General features: G+C 42.4%; 1 protein-coding gene across 1 annotated transcript; it reads right to left on the bottom strand.

The window, feature by feature from the left end:
• Positions 1-7930: 7930 nt before the first annotated feature.
• LOC148535231 (uncharacterized) lies at positions 7931-19804 on the bottom strand. The gene is made up of 6 exons (XM_088464325.1): positions 19702-19804; positions 13222-13380; positions 11092-12963; positions 10536-10658; positions 9342-9452; positions 7931-8298 (listed from the first exon to the last, which is right to left on the bottom strand). The coding sequence occupies exons 2-6, from the start codon at positions 13370-13372 to the stop codon at positions 8261-8263; spliced, it is 2295 nt and encodes a 764-aa protein (XP_088320451.1). The 5' UTR covers positions 13373-13380; positions 19702-19804; the 3' UTR covers positions 7931-8260.
• Positions 19805-20476: the final 672 nt, after the last annotated feature.

Raw genomic sequence — 20476 nt, 5'->3', positions numbered from 1 at the left:
GTTATGAGATGCAGGAGACTGTGGTGACATGGCGTAGGTTGTTATGAGATGCAGGAGACTGTGGTGACATGGCATAGGTTGTTATGAGATGCAGGAGACTGTGGTGACATGGCATAGGTTGTTATGAGATGCAGGAGACTGTGGTGACATGGAGTAGGTTGTTATGAGATGCAGGAGACTGTGGTGGCATGGCGTAGGTTGTTATGAGATGCAGGAGACTGTGGTGACATGGCGTAGGTTGTTATGAGATGCAGGGGACTTTGGTGACATGGCGTAGGTTGTTATGAGATGCAGGGGACTGTGGTGACATGGTGTAGGTTGTTATGAGATGCAGGGGACTGTGGTGAAATGGCGTAGGTTGTTATGAGATACAGGGGACTGTGGTGACATGGAGTAGGTTGTTATGAGATGCAGGAGACTGTGGTGACATGGCGTAGGTTGTTATGAGATGCAGGAGACTGTGGTGACATGGCGTAGGTTGTTATGAGATGCAGGGGACTGTGGTGACATGGCGTAGGTTGTTATGAGATGCAGGAGACTGTGGTGACATGGTGTAGGTTGTTATGAGATGCAGGGGACTGTGGTGAAATGGGGTAGGTTGTTATGAGATACAGGGGACTGTGGTGACATGGCGTAGGTTGTTATGAGATGCAGGAGACTATGGTGACATGGCGTAGGTTGTTATGAGATGCAGGGGACTGTGGTGAAATGGCGTAGGTTGTTATGAGATACAGGGGACTGTGGTGACATGGCATAGGTTGTTATGAGATGCAGGAGACTGTGGTGACATGGCGTAGGTTGTTATGAGATGCAGGAGACTGTGGTGACATGGCGTAGGTTGTTATGAGATGCAGGAGACTATGCTGACAAGGTGTAGGTTGTTATGAGATGCATGGAGCTGTGGCGAGATTAAATTGCTCCCAATCAAAGCCTGGGCAGGTCGCTAGTATAGATATAACTCACGATCCCACTAAATACAGTAAATAGGCTATAATTTCATTTAATTTACATCTGTATTGATTTAAAACCCAAACCAAGAGTCTATTTAAGTCTTAAAAATAATTTTGACCCAACTCAGACTCAACAGAGCAGTATAATTTATACATTTATTATCAACAGTGACCCTGTCATTATCTGATATGAAGTTATACTGTAGAAAGAGTTAATTTAGTGCAATAAGGAATGTATTTGTCTGTGTGTTTTGTACATAAACAATATGTGCTTTATTTTTATTGTATGCACCTCTATATGTGTATGCCCATGCAAGCACAGTTTGCCGTGCTATGCGTGGGTCTTACTAGCCTCCCCTCCAGATTTGGCCGGGAGCCTCCCAAAAATTGGGTATCGCTTCCGACCCCCCGGACAAGCAGACAAGCCTCCCGGAGCCGCCAACCTGTCTGGTCTCCCGCAGTTGCAATAGAAACTTCCACAGCACGAGGGGGAAAGATGGTGACGCGATTTGCCCTGAATCGAGTCAATGTGGCCCCGCCCCCTGCTTCACAATGCCCTTCATTTCGGCATTGTGAAGAAGGGGCGGGGCTACAATTATGCAATCTTGCGGTCATGCCCTTGCTCCTCTCCCACTGCCAAATCCTCTCCCTCGACACACCCCCTATATGCCGTGCCACATCCCTCAACGAAGAAGACTGGCTTCTGGCCCTGGATGTCGGCAAGTATGGCGTGTGTAGCTGGGATTATTTCTTTCAGCAATGTAGTTTGCAGACATGAAAGTGATTTATACTGTAGCTGCAGGGGATCTACAAATTGTTAGCAAATATGTTTAACATAAAATATTCCTTAATTAACTATAAATTGAGAGAAGAAATATTGTATCAAAAATTGGACATCTCTTCATTATTGCCTTCCTGCTCTCCGTCGTCTCACATTGCCTCCCGCAGCACAGTGGTGCTGACATCCATGTGCACACAGTGACATCTAATCACTCTCAAACTGATTCTCTTCTCACACCGGCTGCCGGAAAATCCATAAGGACACGGCAGGTGTAGTGGGGAAAAGTATCACTCCGCAATAAGAGCAGCTTTTTGGAAGTGATACTTTTGTTAGGGAGGCATGATGAATGCCTCCAAACAGTTTTTTAAACTCGCAGTGAGTTTAAAACATAATTAAGTGATAATTATGTAATGATGAATAGAGCCCTGACTGACACCCCTTTTACACCAGAGCTAAATCCCGGGTTAACTGAGGGTTAATCCGGGTAGCTCCTTGGTGTAAAAGAGGACAGGGTTGGATTCCCGGGTCGAGTGACCCATCAATCCAACCCAGGTAACTTGCAGGGTTTAACACGGGAATGACCCGTGAAACCATGCAGTGTAGACGGCGCGATCTGGGTCACGATGACCTGGAGCACGCCGCATGCCGGCCGACTGGCCGGCTTCAGTGGCATTTGGAGATGACGTCATCTCCAGGCGTCCAATTCCACGCCGGCAGAGCCAGGTCACTGCAGAACTGGCGCCGGTGTGAACAGCGCCGACTCGGAAATTTCTTGGGTCGACGCTGGCTAAATTCCGGGTCTGATCCGGTTTAGAACCCTGTTCCAACCTCCTGGTCAGACCCAGAATTTAGGTATAAAAGCAGTATCATTGACACACACATTTATACCCCTTTTACACCAGAGCAAAAGCCTGGGTTTTTGCTGGGTCTACCCGGGTCGCAGCAAAGTGTAAAAGGGTCCATGAAAAATAACCCGGGTCAAGTGACCCGGCAATCCAACCCAGGTAGCTACCAGGGTCAGACCCAGGATGGACCTGGAACCTGGATAATGGTGCAGTGTAAATGGCGTGACCCGGGTTATCCGACCTGGATCATGCCTAAAATGAACTGATTGGTGGTTGTGGAGCAGACACCTCTCACTTTTTATGACCTCTCAAGTTTAGCAGGGCAGACCCAGGTTCAGTGTGAACGGGGCTGACCTGAGAATAACCCAGATCAAAGGTGCTGTGTAAACAGGGTCTGACCTGGGTTGGAACCATATCTGAAAATCCAGGTCGGACCCGGGTTTTTTGGTGGAAAAGAGGTATTACTGACAGACTTATTAATTTATTATGCATTCACACAGCACAAGAAGACACACAACTCCCCCCCCCCCAGTCTATAGCAGCACGTGGTGGGACTGTGCTCCTCTGGTTTTACAGAGGCACAGCAATGAATTTCAACTACATTCCATACAGTTTTGTAGGGCGCAGCCATGGGACCCACTGGGCCCTAGGCGGCCACTTATGTTGCCTTGTGGCAAATCCGCCCATGCTACTAAGTGTTCTTTTTACTATACAGTACTAACCGCTTTCTCGAGACGCAAACTTACTGTATGTCACAAAACCAGGACTTAAGGGTCTATTTACTAAGCAGTGATAAGAGAGAGTGAAAAGTGATAAGAAAGTGATTGGCTGGTAGCTTATCGCTTTATCACTCTGTCACTTATCACTGCTGAGTACATAGACCCCTTAGGGGTCTATGTACTAAGCAGTGATAAGTGACAGAGTGATAAGTCTGTGATACGTGCCAGCCAATCAGTTTCCAAATGTCATCTCACAAGCTGTGTTTGAAATATTACAGTTGGGAGCTGATTGGCTGGCACTTATCACAGACATCACTTTTCACTCTGCCACTTATCACTGCTTAGTACATAGACCCCTTATTAGTCATTCATTCCCAGTCCAGCGGTGCTTTATCAGGGCGGACCATTCTGTTCCAGAGAGCTGTCACTGCATTCCTAAGGGGCATGTGTGCAGCCATGGTGGTTCTGATAACGGATTGCCAGTATACAACCACTACCTGTTTACTTCACTCATATGCATGTTTCCTTCCATCCTCTGCCAGAGCACCCTATTTAAAGCTGCACCTGCCATTAGCACACTGTCAGAGCAATGCGGAACAATACTCCTCCAAGTGCTCACTTACCAGTCTCCGATCTGTTGACTGAACCTGCGCTTGTCAGCTGGATCTCAGCAAGCTGCTGCCTCTGAGTCTACCACACCTACTTTGCAGCATATCACTATTGCAAGTATTGTGCCTGCACATCTTCAGCCTGTATTCAAGCTGCAGTTACCTCCATTCGCTTCAAGCTACTGTTCTCCTCTAGTTTCATTGTAGGTTCAAGTCACTGTTCTCCTCCTGTCCCAGTCCAGTTCAAGCTACTGTTCTCCTCTGGTTCCAGTGCGGCTCAAGCTGCTGTTCACCTCTGGTCCAAGCTCCGGTTCCAGTCCAAACTAGGGGTCCAAATATCTCAGCTGCCTTGTTCCGCACCCCATAGCGAGGTTACTTATCTTCCAACAGAGATGAGGTCAACATGATGGTACCTTGGTTGAACTAATATAAGGTGGAGACTAGGAATCCACTGGCAATGATTGATGCCATGATGGCCCTGTCAAACAACCTGATCTTCAGGTCCTCTGCACTGCCTACTAAAGAGATTTATCTGCCCCCAAAGCTTGATGGATCACTTCTGTAATTTCACAAGCGGTTTTTTTTTTGCTTGAATTGAACAAAAAAAAACACTGGTTGATCCAACACTGATCTAGTTCACATATCAAATTAACTTTTGAAATAAATACTCCTTTTCCCAAAACAGACGCACAAATTAACTATTCTTATGGTTTCATTGCATGGTATACATTGTGGGCAGCACAGACAGTGTAATGGTTAGCATTACTGCCTCACTGCACTGACGTCGTGGGTTCAATATCCACCACAGCCCTACCTGTGTGGAGTTTGTATATCCTCCCTGTGCTTGCCTGGGTTTCCTCTGGGTACTCCGGTTTCCGCCCACATTCCAAAAAAAATATACTGGTAGGTTAATTGGCTCCCAAAAAATAAAAATAACCCTAGTGTGTATGTGTGTGAGCATGTGTTAGGGCAGTGTTTCCCAACCTCGGTCCTCAAGGCACACTAACAGTCCTGGTTTTAGAGATATCCATGCTTAATCACAGATGGTTAAATCAAATAACTGAGGTACTAATGAAGACACCTGTGCTCAACTATGTCTATCCTTAAAACCTGGACTGTTAGTGTGCCTTGAGGACCGTGGTTGGGAACCTCTGTGTTAGGGAATATAGATTGCAAGCTCCACTGGGGGTAGGGACTGATGTTAATGGTCAACTATTCTCTGTAAAGCGCTGCAGAATGTGTGTGCACTATATAAATAAGTGGTAATAAATAATGGTATGGTGTGATAACACCATTGTTGGCCGAGCAGTTGTGGTATTTTGTGCAATTGAATAATTTCTGTGTTTTAGAATATTTTTCCCCATCTTCCAACACACCCATTTATCCTGACTAAATGCTTTAGCAATACACATCTTCCCTTTGCCATTTCACACCTGCAAAAACCTTCACCATCCCATGAATCCTCTAGAACACAGGTTCTCAAACTCAGTCCTCAGGACCCCACATAGTGCATGTTTTCCAGGTCTCCTCACAATCACAAGTGAAATAATTAGCTTCACCTGTGGATATTTCAAAATGTGTCAGTGAGTAATGAATACACCTGTGCACCTGCTGGGTGACCTGTGTGGGGTCCTGAGGACAGAGTTTGAGAACCACTGCTCTAGAACAGGGGGTAGCCAACACTGGTCCTTGTGAGCTACCAACAGTGCATATTTTCCAGGTCTCCACAGAATCACATGTGAAATAATTAGCTTCATCTGTGGATCTTTTCAAATGTGTTAGCGAGTAATGAATACACCTGTGCACCAGCTAGGTGATCTGGAAAATGTGAACTCTTGAGGACAGAGGCTGGCTACTCCTGTTCTAAAACACCAGGTTCTCAAACTCAGTCCTCAGGACCCCAAACAGTGCATGTTTTCCAGGTTTCCTCACAAAATTACAAGTGAAATAATTAGCTCCATCTGTGGGTCTTTTAAAATGTGCCAGTGAGTAATGACTGCACCTGTTGGGTGACTTGGAAAAGGTGACCTGTGTTGGGTCCTGAGGGCTGAGTTTGAGAACCACTGCCCTGGAATTAATTCTTATTTGTCACCCCCTCATCCATCCATCTGAAAATACCCTAGCCAGGGGTTAAAGTGGTGCCGAACTACGTTAAGTCACTTCTATTTGGAGTCTGAACCAAATCCACCTCCTCTGACCCACCACAGCCCCACGCGCAGGAAGGTTAAATTTCTCAGGTGCCCGCTGAGATGGTTACCAGTGGGCACCCGGCTCCTTCCCCCACAGCAGCAACCGGAGGCTGGAGCTCACTCCTGAGCTCCTGCTTCCCACACAGGCACTATGTGAGAGTCATCATGACATCTCAGATCTGTAGAGCAGTCAGGCAGATCGGACGCAAAAGCAGGGCTTAAGGTAATTATTTTTTTTCTATATGTGTGCTTGCCACTATTGCAGGGGCCATTACTATTGGTGGCACCACTACTGGGGACATTGCATAAGGGGCACAACTACTGTAGGCAGTATGTATTAGGGGCACTACTACTGTGGGCATTGTGTAAATGGGGCACTGCTGTGTTTCATAACATGAACAAGGGACACGACGTAGTGCCCCTGATTCACATTACACTACATAAAGTGTAATGTGAATAATGCCGCACATTCACTACCCGAGCCAGGGAAGACCGTACGATGACATCGTAATCGTACAATTGTTCCCCATCCCCTGCATTGCCTACACTGAATGAATGATCAGTCGTTCAGTGTAGACACTCCATCATCCCGAACATGGTCAATTTGTCGTTATCGGCAGATTGACCAGCATGTTTGGGCGATGATTGATGTCGGAAACGACCAACAGGAGCGTGCGCATCGCTGGTCGTTTGACATTTGCATGCCCGATTAACGAGCAATTGAATGATAACGATGTAGTTATCATTCAATCGCTCTGTTTAAATCAGGTAGTGATACCCACCTTAAGATTGTGCTACTGTGTGCGGTAACTTGAATTGGGAATATTATGTGACCACACAATCACCTCTCACTCAGCCATCTTCCATGCTGCGGCTAGATTTTGGAACTCTACAATTATATATAATAGACCAGTGGTTCCCAAACTGGGTGTCTCAGGTTGGTGGTCCAGCACCAAACCATATTAATGGTCAGTGTAATGTAAATATGTGGACAAACAGAAGCTCAAACCTGACCACAACCACATAACTGAACGCAAGGATGATAGGCAAGCACAATTTACTTCACTACATATTTTCTGAATTTTGAATTTCTCAGTAACTAATGTTTGGCTTAGGGGTGCCGTGATAACAATGCTGTTGCTCTAGGGCACTGTGAACCATAAAAGTTTGGCAACCTCTGTAATAGACAATTATTAAAGTGTAAAAAAAAACAAAACACACACCTCACCATCTATGGAAGCAGCTAGGTGCCATGAAATGCATTGTAACAGTTTAGTGAAACTATTTAACCTTTTCTTTAGGCTTTATTTTTAGAATTTTTTTATATCCATTTTTTAATCATGTGACACTTTGAAATTTAAAAATAATCTATTTACAGTCTGCATTAGTGAACACTTCATTTAAAGAAATGGTTTATCCATGACAGTAATTTGATGTATGCGGTCATTAAAATGTGATTGTCATTTACATGTGTGTTTGGTCATTCCATCAGTGAGTAAAAAGTTTTTAATAATGACTGCATTAAAAACCTACAATAATTGAATGGCCCTAACATTCCTAATTAGCTCTTCTAATGTGAGAAAGTCCTAGTTCACAAAAATATAATGTTTAATCATTTACCCTTTCCAGGCTGTAGTATTCATCTCCTTTGCTATAATTTGTAGGGGTCCTTTAGGAAGCCCCCATTCCCCTCAGATTGCAGTTATGGGGTATCCTTGGTACAGTTTGTGACAACTAGACAAAATTAAGTATCCAGAGCTAACATTTTCAAACCAGCCGGGCACAAAAAACACTGTCAGAATCATTGGAGGGAAAAAACAAAACAAAAAGCCACAACATTTGCAAGTATATTAAACTTTATTTGATGCTGTTATATTTGTGACTTCAGTGCTATTTACATTAGTGTTTGTTTTGTGCCATTCAATAAATTTTAATTTGTTTTCAAAATGCCATAAACTTCAATAAATTCATTGTGTCTGTTGCTTCATTTCAATATTTTGTTTCATTTTCCCCTCTGGTGCATAAAAAACTTACAGGCTTACACAAAAATCAGTGGGTAGGTAGGACTCCCTCTCAGGAGTAAAACAATGCTTGCTTCATGCAAAACTCACTCACACAGATACATTAAGAAATAAATATACTTTTAATACACTAAATAAGCAGCTGCACTACTTCTTCTTGGTGCCACCTCTCCTTAAGGTTTGCCCTAGAAAAAAAAAATAAAGTTTATTTTCTGCAATTACATTTCACAACTCTTGTGTTAAGTCAGTGGCTATCAGTGTCAGTTACATCCAAGAGGCAAGATGGGCCCGAGATACGTCATTTTGGCTATTTTTCGAGCAAGAGAACTATTCAGCCTACAAGAATGGGAACCTTTAATATACCTTTTCTGTCTTGTGTTAACACATCTAAGAGCTGTGGGTAGTGGTATTTTTAGAAAATATATGGGGGTGGGATCTGATGTTTGAATAGAGGTTTACATGAAACAGAACATGTTAATTATTTCCCATCAAAACAGTAACAGTGTAAAAGCAGTGGGATCTAAATTGATACTGATCGTATACCTCCAGAAGCAAAACCCATGGCAAACTTAGGCCCAGTGAAGCTGCTGTATCCTCCCAGACCCATTCTTCATAGGTGCTGCCCAAACAGTACACCCATTGCACATGGAGTGCTGTAGGTGCCTCAGAGTGAAACAGGCATTGCCAGTTCTCCTACACCTACTGGCCCTGTAGGACACACCTAAAGTAGTTCCACCACTTGCTCACCACATACATTTTGTGTAGGTGTCAAGTGTGTTTGGGCTTCAGTGCTGTGCTCTTCTTCTAGGAGAATTGATTAACAAAAGGGGTAGAACTACAACAGTCTCTCTCCTACCCCCCCCCCAGGCCCCAGTATTTTGACACCCTCTAAAACACTACATGACATCTGATATGTTCCCAAGCCACACTTGTACCACTCAAACATCTCCTCTAACAAAAATTATATCATGATATACATACAGACTGGGCAAGAAAAGGTTAGGACGCTCAGGATAGTCTATTCTATATCTGCCCCCCAAAATTATTTATTTATATACACACACAAATTAAAGAACTTGCAAAAGGGCATGTAACCTTACCAACATGCCAAGCATATATTTTTATTTAATTATTTTTTTACTAAAAATATTTATTCAGCTCAGCAGATGGGAAAGCCATGTTGCAATTTTAAATAAAGATTTTAAAATGATAGTTGAAGCTTTTATACCTCTATACAAGAACGATCTGGGAATTTCCCATGCCTCTATTTCTTCTGTATCAGTTCTAGTTTGTTTTCTTTTAGAAGACTTAAACGTTCCCTTCTTTTTTGGAGGCTTGTCTAAAATTGAACAGTAAAGTTAATTCAGAATAAGACATAATTAGCAATAGTCAAGTAGAAGTTTATTTTGTTGAGAACACAACAGTAGGGTATACACACCTTTGGTTCATTATGGTAAGGTGCAATTCAGCCACATGTGTATTAGCCATGTTTACTTCAATTAGAGAACACAGATCAAGTTTACTGGCAAGCATATTTAGTGAGCCTTATGAGGAAGGTGAAGCTTGAACATGTGCACCACTTCCCTGCATGCAGCAGTCACATTGGGACTCAAGTGGATGGACGGAGATTATTCACACTTCGTTGCTATGTGCCTGAATGCATCTCAACTTAATGGAACAGATACAAAGCACTCTGGTGTATGTACCCTTACATAGAATGTCAAATCCTAAAACATATTTAGCAGAGCCCAGATATTGCCGGATCACTGTTAATCAGCTTTGATGCTGTTGGCAGGGAAAATTTATAAGCAGTGGCTCTAGTGGAAAGCCCTTGTAGCCACCCCTAAACTTTAATTTAAAGGATTTAATGAAGTTCTTGCAATCAAAAACCTCTAATAAAGCCAAAAATAGCCACATACACACCATGCCCTAAAACATTGTTTAAGCATGCATTCATCTCAGGAATTTGGGGCACCAAGTTATAAGAAATAAAATCTAGAAAACTATTCTACATATACTGTACCAGAGAGTTTCCCAAACTCTGCTATTATAATCCAGGTTTTAAGGCTATCCATGCTTGAGTCCAGATGGTTAAAGTAAATTGACTTAAGTATTAAGTCACCTGTGCCTTAAAATCTTGACTGTAATGGCAGACTGTGGAAAGATCTGACATACTGATTCACTTTTGTCCTACAGCTTTAACAGTGTAGACCGGAGATTCCCAAACTAGGTCCTCAAGGCACCCAAACAGTCCAGGTTTTAAAGGATATTCATGCTTGATCACAGGTGACTTAATTAGTACCTCAGTCAATTTCATTTACCACCTGTGCTCAACCATGGATCTCTAAAACCTGAGCTGTTGGGGTGCCTTGAGGACCGTTTTTGGGAACCTCTGGTATAGACATTAAACTGTATCAAATACCTTGCTCTTTGATTTTGGGTGAATCTTGCAGATAATATGCAGGTTTGCAGAACTTGGGTTTAGCACCTCTTCCATCCCAGTACTCCTCAACAGTTGCCCCAGATGTTTTCTTTTGAGGTTTTCCTAATTGAAGCAAATAAAATACTGAGCCATACAATTAATATTTGAACAACTTAATTAGCAACCAACAAAGCTCATCTGTGATATTCAGACACCACTATACAAGCTAAGTCAGTACACCCAAGGAAACCAAATTAGTAACCATAGAAACAAGTCAGCATAGCTTCCATTTTAGACCTAGGATAAGCAAGGTCACTCCAAACTGCATATTTGTACTGGGGTCATACAAATTTAAGTTGCTCACGAGGAAGAACAAATACATTGGTTTCTTGAACAGCATGCCAAAGATTTCTGAAGTAGTCTGAAATTAATAAAAATGTACAAATTCCTAAAATCTTTGATGAAGATTCTTTTTTCCAATCCGCAGACTTTGCAAAAGTTAGCTGTGTACAGGGAGGAAGACCATATGCAGAAGACTCTTCACTAATCAACTTACCACCCACTGGTTTCGCCTGGGATTTCTTCTGTTCAGTCACCTCTTTGTATCCTCGATCGGGCTTCTCACAGTTGCTATAGTCACACTGTTTTAGTCGATGCACCTGCCCCAGGGCTTCACATGCACCCTTTTTCTTCACTTTTAGCTTTTCTTTGACTGGCCACCCAATAAGTTGGGCTGGGAATGCCCCTTTTGGAGGTTTCCACAGAATCCTTTTCTGAGCAATCTGCTTAAAGAAGTTACTTTTTCCAAGGTCCAGCTGCTGTTTTGGTAAGTTTTCCTCAAAGTAATATTCTTCATCATCACTCTGATCATCTAAATCAAAATCGTGCAAGTTCTCTTCCTCCAATACCCAATATTCCTCAGAATCTTCTGGTTCAGACAAAGACTGGCTTTTTCTTGGCTTCTTCTTCACAGAATAAAGTTTCCTCCTGCTTAAACCTCTTACAGGCACACCAATTGGACGACTTCTGCTTGAAGAATCTCTAACCTTCAGCTTTGAACTGTACTGGCTACTGGCATGCTTCACCGGTAACTCATCTTCTTTCAAAGAGCCACTACTTTGAATTCTCTCCCTCTCAGAGTTTTCAGCATTTTTTCGGAAAGCATACAAACCTTTCCTAAGCATATAATCGGGCACAAAATAAGAAACAGAGGCATTATCTATGGATGACCCTTCATCCCTGGAGGAAAGCTCTTCAGAGGTTACACTTAATATGCTTGGTCGCTTTTGCTTCCTTTGAGACATATACAAGTCATAATCATAGTTATTTTCCACGTTCTCGAAACAAGCCAGCCACGAAGGAGAAGGGACGATCTTCTGCACAGAGTCATCTGCCCACACACTAGTATTTCCTACCTTCGTCTCTCCATTACATACAGAGTGGCTCTGAATTACATTCTCTGGACATACATCAGGTCCGAACAACAATTCTCCACTGGCCTCTTCTTCAGATGAATCATTTCCCTCTGAATCTTCTTGGGTATCATCTGGTTTGGCATTGAAAGTAGGGTGAATATCTTCAACGTGTTCCTTCAGCACAGATTGAGATTCACCCTTCACAGAAGTCTTTAGTTTCAGACTCTGTTTAGCTGGTTTACTTGTTTCAAACCTCTGCTCTCTGACTTCACTTGTGCAAAGCAAAGTTTCGGTTTCTTGTATAGTATCAAGGCAGAGTATAGGAGAGGTAGACTGTTTACATTCATCTTTGTTGGAGAAGGAGACACTCTGCACTGCAATCTCTTCTCCTTCTGGATGGGGGCCATACAATACACCCTCACAATACAGATCACGCTGCACTACATTGTCTGGTATCTCTTTAACAACTGCCACATCGTATATTGGTATTGTTTCTTTATAAGATTTCCACATCTGTATAGCAGCAGGGGAACCACTTCCATACTCTATTCTTACCTCCTCTTTCTCATATGCATAGCTTCCTGGAGGCATGTTCCGGTATTGTGACGAATTGCAAGCATTTTTGTGAAAGTCTCTTTCTGGCAGTGTAGTCACTGGTGACACTGTCACCTCAACATTCTCAGAGTTATTTTCATTCTCTGTGCTAATGCCAGAAGAATTGGATACCAGGTTTCCTGCATCACAGCCTTTACTTTCTGTAACCTGGTGTTTTTTGGTCACATATTCTTGCTGCCTTGGGTCTGTCTGGGTTTCTTTGGTTTCTGTTCTTCTCCCTGGGCTGCTGTAATGCCTAAACCGTGTGGCATGGTAAAACATAGGAGAAGGTGGATTGGGATTAAAATGAGGCCTTCTGTTCATTCTCATGTTCATTTGATGCTGGGGGACATAAAATCCAGGGTACTCATGGAGTGCAACAGAGTAGTATGGGTAGTAGGGATTTCCTCCTCTGAAGCCTGGAGCAGAAGGAAGGGGAGAGGGAAAACAAAAAGAAAGTAAAGATATTTTTTATTTATATTCGGACTGGTTTTCTAGTACTATACGGCATTTATATAGAAATGTATGTGTATAAATATATGTATTTTACGTTAAAATAAGTTGAAACGTCTTTAAATAAATTTTTGTACTATTCAACTTGACCAGCTTGGTAAACTGCACAGATCGTAATGTTCATATGAGGATTAGGAAGTTCTGATTTCCAGCAACAAGCTTACCTGGTCCAGGGACACAGTATGGATTGTAGAGTTGACTCAGGTACCAAGGATTTGGGAAAGGTAGTTGTGCTGTTGGCTGTGCATAGAAGAAAGGTCTCTGCTGAGATGTAGAGTACTGCCCATTTTCTGGAGGAGGCGCTGCAGTATTCATTTTTCCAGCTACATGATATAAAACATACATTTTTCTATATAATGTAACATGCATTAGATACTCAAGAGAAAAAAGAAAAAAAAAAAAAAGGAAGAAGAAGAAGAAGGGCAGTGTTAACCACTTAATTTTTAAACAAAAGGTTTTTTTTTTTCCTAGTGCAGAGATTTCTAAACTTGGTCCTCAAGGCGACCTAATGCTGGGTACACTACCAGATATATTGGCCGATCAATTGACCAGCCAATATATCTTGTGCCTGTCGGCCAGTGTGTACAGATGATATGTCTGTGAAAGACGTCACTCACAGACATATCGCATTTGCTGTGCTGCACAGTCGATGCTCAACCTGCAGATATATTGAGGCATCATGCTCTGTGTACGACCACCCATACACTTGCAGCATAGGCCATGGGGAGTGGGGCACGACACGCCCCCCGGCCAGTTGACAAATGATTGTTGTTCAGTGTGTATGAACCAGCATCATCTACAGAAATATCTGCAGATCACTCGGTTTGCAGATATATCTGTTAGGCGTGTACCTAGCTTAATAGTCCATGTTTTGAGGATGTCCATGCTTGACCTAATGTGACTTAATTAGTGTCTGTTGAGGTGCCTTAAGAACCACATTTGGGAACCTCTGACCTAGGGGGTTTGTAGCACTGCCCTTATCTCCTGCCACCCCATATGAAAGCGATTACACTGCTCATGCACACAAGAATAATCAGAAGGAGCGAAGGGGCCTGAAGAGATCCCTCTATTCTCTGACAGTTAAATTGTAGGAGAAGGTAGCAGTTACCATACAGTACTATGGGGACAGCAGTGTTCAACAGTACTGAACATAAGATATCCATAGTCTTATATTAATATCTATATTAATGTGTTAAAAAGCCTTGGTAAATAAGTCAGTTTTCTTTATTCATTTTGGAAGAGGGGTGGGGGGGGGGGGGTTAATAAATAGGCCCCTTACTCTAATATTTTTACAAAAATTGGTTTGGGCACTCATTACAAGACAATTTATACAAGTCAGAAAAATGAGAGGACACAGCAAACATTGTAGAGTAGTTCCTTCTACAAAGCAGTTTCTAGAATTTGTCATCAAGAAACAATTGTATAATTAGATTGCTCACCTCCCTACTACATTGAGACTACTGTATGCACAATAGAGCAAAGAACATTACAATTGCACAATAGTTATTTTGTAAGTGCCAATTATTAAACCTCAATAATTGTCATGGCTATTTACAGTATGCAGCAGGAGAAAGTGCGAGTTGACAAATTGTACCATTTTACTTCTGGCATGATAATAGTGGCCATGATCGCATTACAGTAGGAGATCACATCAGCCAAACGCATCACAGAGCACCCACAGGGACAGGAGTTCCAAAAAGGAGCCAGTCCCTGTGATGTGTTTGAAGTTGAACTGAACATGCACGTGGAAGGAGGGAGGAGGGAGGGGAGAGCTAGGCAAGTCAAACAGCATTGCATTCCCTTATACAAACCTACCGGGGGTTATGGTTGCTGTTGGGAATTAAGGGAATTCAGCAGACATCGGAGATATCAGTCTTTGGTCCCTCCATAATACATCTGGGGGATACTAATTATGTGCAGTTATTCCCCATGAACGGGTGCCACAATTATTAATACATAGGCCCTAAAGCTGGCAACACATCTTAAGATAAGCTATCCAATCGATTACTTGTTCCGAAACAATGGAAAATGGATTATTCAGGCAAATTGGTTAAATCTATTCGATTACACCAATTAGTCTAGACCAGTGGTTCTCAAACTCAGTCCTTAGGACCCCACACAGTTCACATTTTCCATGTCACCCAGCAGGTGTACTCATTACTCAGACACATTGAGTTCCACTGAAAGAGCTAATTATTTCACTTGCGATTCTGTGAGGAGACCTGGAAAACATGCACTGTTTGAGGTCCTGAGGACAGAGTTTGACTCTCCCGGAACCTGTATGAGGCTCACAATTTTTAGGCAGTCTGTCACACACCCCCGGAAGAGTAGGTACTCCTCTTGCATCCCACCCACTTCCAGTGGCGTAACTACGGCCCCCGCAGTGGCTTGGGGCACTTCCTTCACCACTGCAACTGTGAACGCTTGCCTCTGAAATGATCGAAGGCTAAGGAAGCCTACCGATCACTTCAGAGACCAGCGTTCCCAGTGATTCAGTGCGTGGGTGACATGACGTCACCCGCAACTTGAGGAGCTTGCTCGGCCACGCCTCATAGATCAAGTTAGATCCAGTCAGCGCAGCAGCGGGAGCGACAACCTGGAAGACGGCCACATGGATTCAGGAAAGTACTGGGGTGGGGGGGGGGGGGCGCAGGGAAGGGTAAAGCTACAGGGGACCCTGCATATGGGCACAGCTACAGCCTGCTACAAGGGGCACTGTGTGGCATTATGGGTTATAAGGGGCATTATGGTGTGGCATAATGTGTAATGGACATTACTGTATCAAGAAACCACGCACCTTAAACAGTCTTTGGGTGTGTGTTTTTTGAGTGGGGGGGGGGGGGGGGGACGGCTGACACTTTTTTGCAAGGCGGAGCAAAATTTATAGTTACGCCACTGCCCACTTCCTACTGAAGTGGACAGAATAATATTGTAATCCATGGTCCGTGAGGAATGGACAGGGCCTAGTAATGCAATTTTATTATAATCACATCATTTGGCCCCACCCACTATTCAAATATGCATGTTGCAGCATTTTTCCACAAGGGACGGGGCCTAATATACAAATAGTTGAGCCCTGTCACTGCCCACTGCAAAAGTAGGCAAGTATGGCATATGTATAAAAAAACCTGGTGAAAGTGCCATGATTTTTTTCAGTGTAAATTATAGTGGGGAGAATCTTTTACATGATTATCCCCACTATGTACTAAATGTAACTCGCAAGGACAGAGATAACTATGGTCCCTAGAGTCCTAACCTCATCAGATGAGTGACACATTTTTAAAGACTTGTCCTGGGAAACTGACACTGCACATGGGCACAGTGTCAGTTTCAGTAGACTGCAGGAGAGGGATCATAATATCCCTGCGTATGAATATGCCTCCAGAGGCAAAGTTATTTACATCATCTGAGGAGCCTTGCTTTCCGAAGCCTGGTACATAGGTGTTAGACTACAAACCCTATTGAATTAATGGAGACTGGTCTCCAGCTCTAATTAGCATATGGAAGGAGATTTCTGTGAAATCTCCTGCATTAGGGGAAAAAAACCAAACAAGAACCCTTGATAAATAGACACTTTAATCAGCTAGCTATAACCAGGTTTTTTTTTTTGGGGGGGGGGGGGGGGTTCAGTTTCTACATAATTTTATGTATTGTTACTGTGTACCAATAGCACAATGCAGGAGATTTCACAGAAATATCCAGCAAAGTGCTATCAGATCGCGGTCCCCATTAACATGAATGGGGACTAAGGGCCTGATTCAGAGCCGCTCGTAAGCGACCGCTCGTTCATTCCAAGCGATGTTTGCGCAACTGCGCATGCATACGGATTGTAATACGCATGCGCGAACCAGTCAGTGCGGCCGAAAATAGTTTGTTCGCTAAATAGCGAATGCCTGCTATTTTGAGTGACAGGAGGAGGCGTATGTGGGTGGTAACAGGGGAAGGTGCTTGAAAACGGGGAGTGGAGATCAGAACGCAGGCGTGCTTAAAGGTCAAAACGGGCGTTTTATGGGTGTGTATAATTAATACAGCAGCGTCATTAACCACGTCACTGGGTTATTTTATAGTCAGAACTGCTTGCAAGATTGTGGTAGGAAAAACCAGCCACAAGAATAGCGAGCAGTTCATACACTGGTCGATGTACTCGATTAATCTAATAAATAGCGGACATGACGTAGGATGCGAGCGGCAAGGGGGCGTATTTTTCAAAATTTCGATCGCAAGTTTTGCTCGCTCGTTCAGACAGAGGTGTGAACAGACCGCAAAGAGCGAACGGTTCATTTGAATAGCCACACCTTTTTTTGGAACGAACGACCGCAAATAGCGAGCGGCTCTGAATGAGGTCCTAAGAGCTGCCCCTATGTACTAAACTCCATATCTGTAGATTGTGTAAACCACTGTAAGCCTATGGAGGCCTATGTATCAAAGTTGGGAGAGAGATAAAATTGTGAGAGAAAGTACTAACCAATCAGCTTCCAATTTACATTTTGCAGACTGTTCAAAATAATAGTTAGGAGCTGATTGGTTGGCGAGTTGTTAAAATTTTATGTCTCTACCAGCTTTTATACATAGGCCCCCAGGAGCAGGAGAGAGATCTTTCAATCTCTCCCCAGCAGCCCCCGGACAGCTCTGGAAGCTGACACTGTGCTCATTCTGTAAGTGTCAGCTTCCCACAGAGAAGTCTCTGACGCTGGGGATACAACTCACAGGGTTCCCCTTGGTACATAGAGGGGATATTTTCATTAAAAATGAAGATATAGATACAGAATAAACATGGCAGTGCCACAGACCACTAAGGGGCCTATGTATCAAAGCTTGAGGAGATAAAATCACCAATCAGCTTCTAACTTACATTTTATAGGCAGTGTTTGAAAAAAATGACAGTTAGGAGCAGATTGGTTAATAAAATTACGAGAGAAAAAGTATCTACCAAGCTTTGATACATAGGCCCCTTAAAGTGCAAAATTCCTCTAAGTTAGTTTTCTCACTGTTTGGTATTCAGGTGTCCAATACAGTGATAATGATTTTTCTTGAATAAGCAACAAAAGATTGATATATTCATGCTTTTACAGATTAATAAGCAGTTATATGGCTTTCCTCAGCAGGAGGCAAGAGCATTCTCTAATGGTACACATAAAAACAGGGTGACATCCTAATAAGGAAAAAAAGTTTAAAAGTCAGTTATGTAGATCTGTTTTGATTCCAACTTTTTTTTTTTTTTCCCCCCCCATATACAAGAGAGGCAGGACTATTAAAGGGCAAGCAATTTTTCTACAATAGCTCACAGTGAAAAAATAAATAAATAAATCAAATCCACCACACAAAAACCCTAACAGCTAACACTCAGTTGTTCCAAACACACAACTAGACTCAGCAGACACCTAATAACATTTTTGGTTACATGAACAGCTTTCCACTGATTGCAAAAACTGTACCTTTGTCAGAAATACAGACTTATAAGAAATAAACCACTAAAGCTGGCAACACATCTAAAGAGGATCTTTCCAACCAGTCCACTAGTTAGCTGGATGGAACAAAAATCTGGTGATGTTTGGGAGCAAACAACAATTTGCCATTTGCTCCAAACACTGGAAAATGGACAAAAACAGATCAGACAAGTTGGCTATATCAAATTTAACCAAATTTGATGAGACTATTGGTTTTCCAGCATTTGGGAGCATACAAGCGATTGTCATTTGCTCCCATATTTTACCAGATTTTCACTCTAACCAGAAACTAGTTATCTGGTTGGAAAAAATAAATTTGGCTATGTGGCCAGTGTAAAGCTAGCCACACACTAGACCAACTTACATCCAACTTGTTGATTGGTTGGAATGAAAATCTGGTAACGTATGGGAGTAACTGATCAGCAATTTGTTCCTAAATGCCAGAAAATAGATGAAAATTATCAGACAAGTTTGAACAAAATTGTTTTAGATCAAACATTTAACAAAACAGTTTTTGTCCATTTTCCAGCATTTGGGAGCAAATTGCTGATCATCATTCACTCCCATACATTACCAGATTTTCATTCCAACCAATCAACAAGTTGGCTGGTTGGATGAAAGTTTGTCTAGAGTGTGGCCAGCTTAAGAGTGTGGGGGGTCACACTACTACTTTCCCAACTAGAAAAGTACAAGCCTTAACACCAAACTCACTCCATTCTGACACACAGAGGGAAAATGGGAACATATATACTAGTTTACGGTTATGAAAGAAAATCTTACAGCATCTGCAATGGCTATACACTCTTGACACAGAGGATTACACATTCACTTTGAACACTAAACACATTTATAAGGCACAAGCATGCAACACAGTTGTAGGGCATCAACCCCCAAAAACCTTAAGCATTATGTATACATTTTTTTTTTTTTTTTTTTTAAAAGCCCATACCTGTATTACAATAGATGAACATTTTTAATACAGTTTTGCATAAAGCATTTATGCTTTGTCACTTCACCTATACATTTAATATCAATGCCAATAAAAGACTAACAAATGCCAGAACAATCACTGCAGCAGACATTATCATGCAGTTATATAACTACTGCAAACATAAAAACAAAACTACAGCACTAGCATTTCCCAAACTACTTGCATATAGAAACTCCTTTATTTAAAGCAAGCAAACCTCAACTTACCTGGTCACATACAAAAGCACAACTAACTTTCCACCACTTCCCTAGCACCTGTTTCACATTTATAAATTATCTAGGTCTTCCTAAAGACCAATTAGTCTACAGATGGTCAGGGGAAAGAAGTGGTATGGTTGTTAAATACTGGATCTGGTAAGGGTCAATGGGTCAGATGTATGAATCTCTGGAAAGTGATAAAGTGGAGAGTGATAAACGACCAGCCAATAAGCTCCTGACTGTCATGTTACAGGCTGTGTTTCAAAAATGACAATTGGGAGCTGATTGGTTGGTCGTTTATCACTCTGCACTTTATCACTTTCCAGAGCTTCATACATCTGCCCCAGTATATGTAGAGCTCATGGTCAACGTGTTGGTAAAAATACTCTAGTTGTATTTTTATTTGTTTTGTCTATTTTTTTTTATTCAGTACATGATTTTGAAAGTATTTAGATATGAATTATCCTGATCTTTAGGGGTCTATGTAGTAATAATCAGGGTACTGCTGTGATTATTATGTACCTAACTCGCCAGAGATATTTTAATTTTTAATAACAAAATATCCTGGCTATGTACTAAGGGTTACTCGCAGGGACAGTGATTGCGTTAAACGCTGTCCCCGTGAGTTATATCCCTGGCATTTAGGAGGTCTTTCACAGAAGTGGACGATTTCCCCGGGAGACTCTGATACTGCGCATGCGCACAGTGTCAGCTTCCGGAACTGGCCACTATCTGAAGATGGTGTAAACTACCGGGCTAAACTCTGAAAAGCTTCACTTTTTGG

Source organism: Taudactylus pleione, unplaced genomic scaffold (assembly GCF_031769625.1).
Source record: "Taudactylus pleione unplaced genomic scaffold, aTauple2 ptg000054l, whole genome shotgun sequence".
NCBI classification, from domain to species: Eukaryota; Metazoa; Chordata; class Amphibia; order Anura; family Myobatrachidae; genus Taudactylus; species Taudactylus pleione.
Note: the sequence above shows the minus strand (reverse complement) of the source record. Positions and strands in the feature narration are given on the sequence as shown.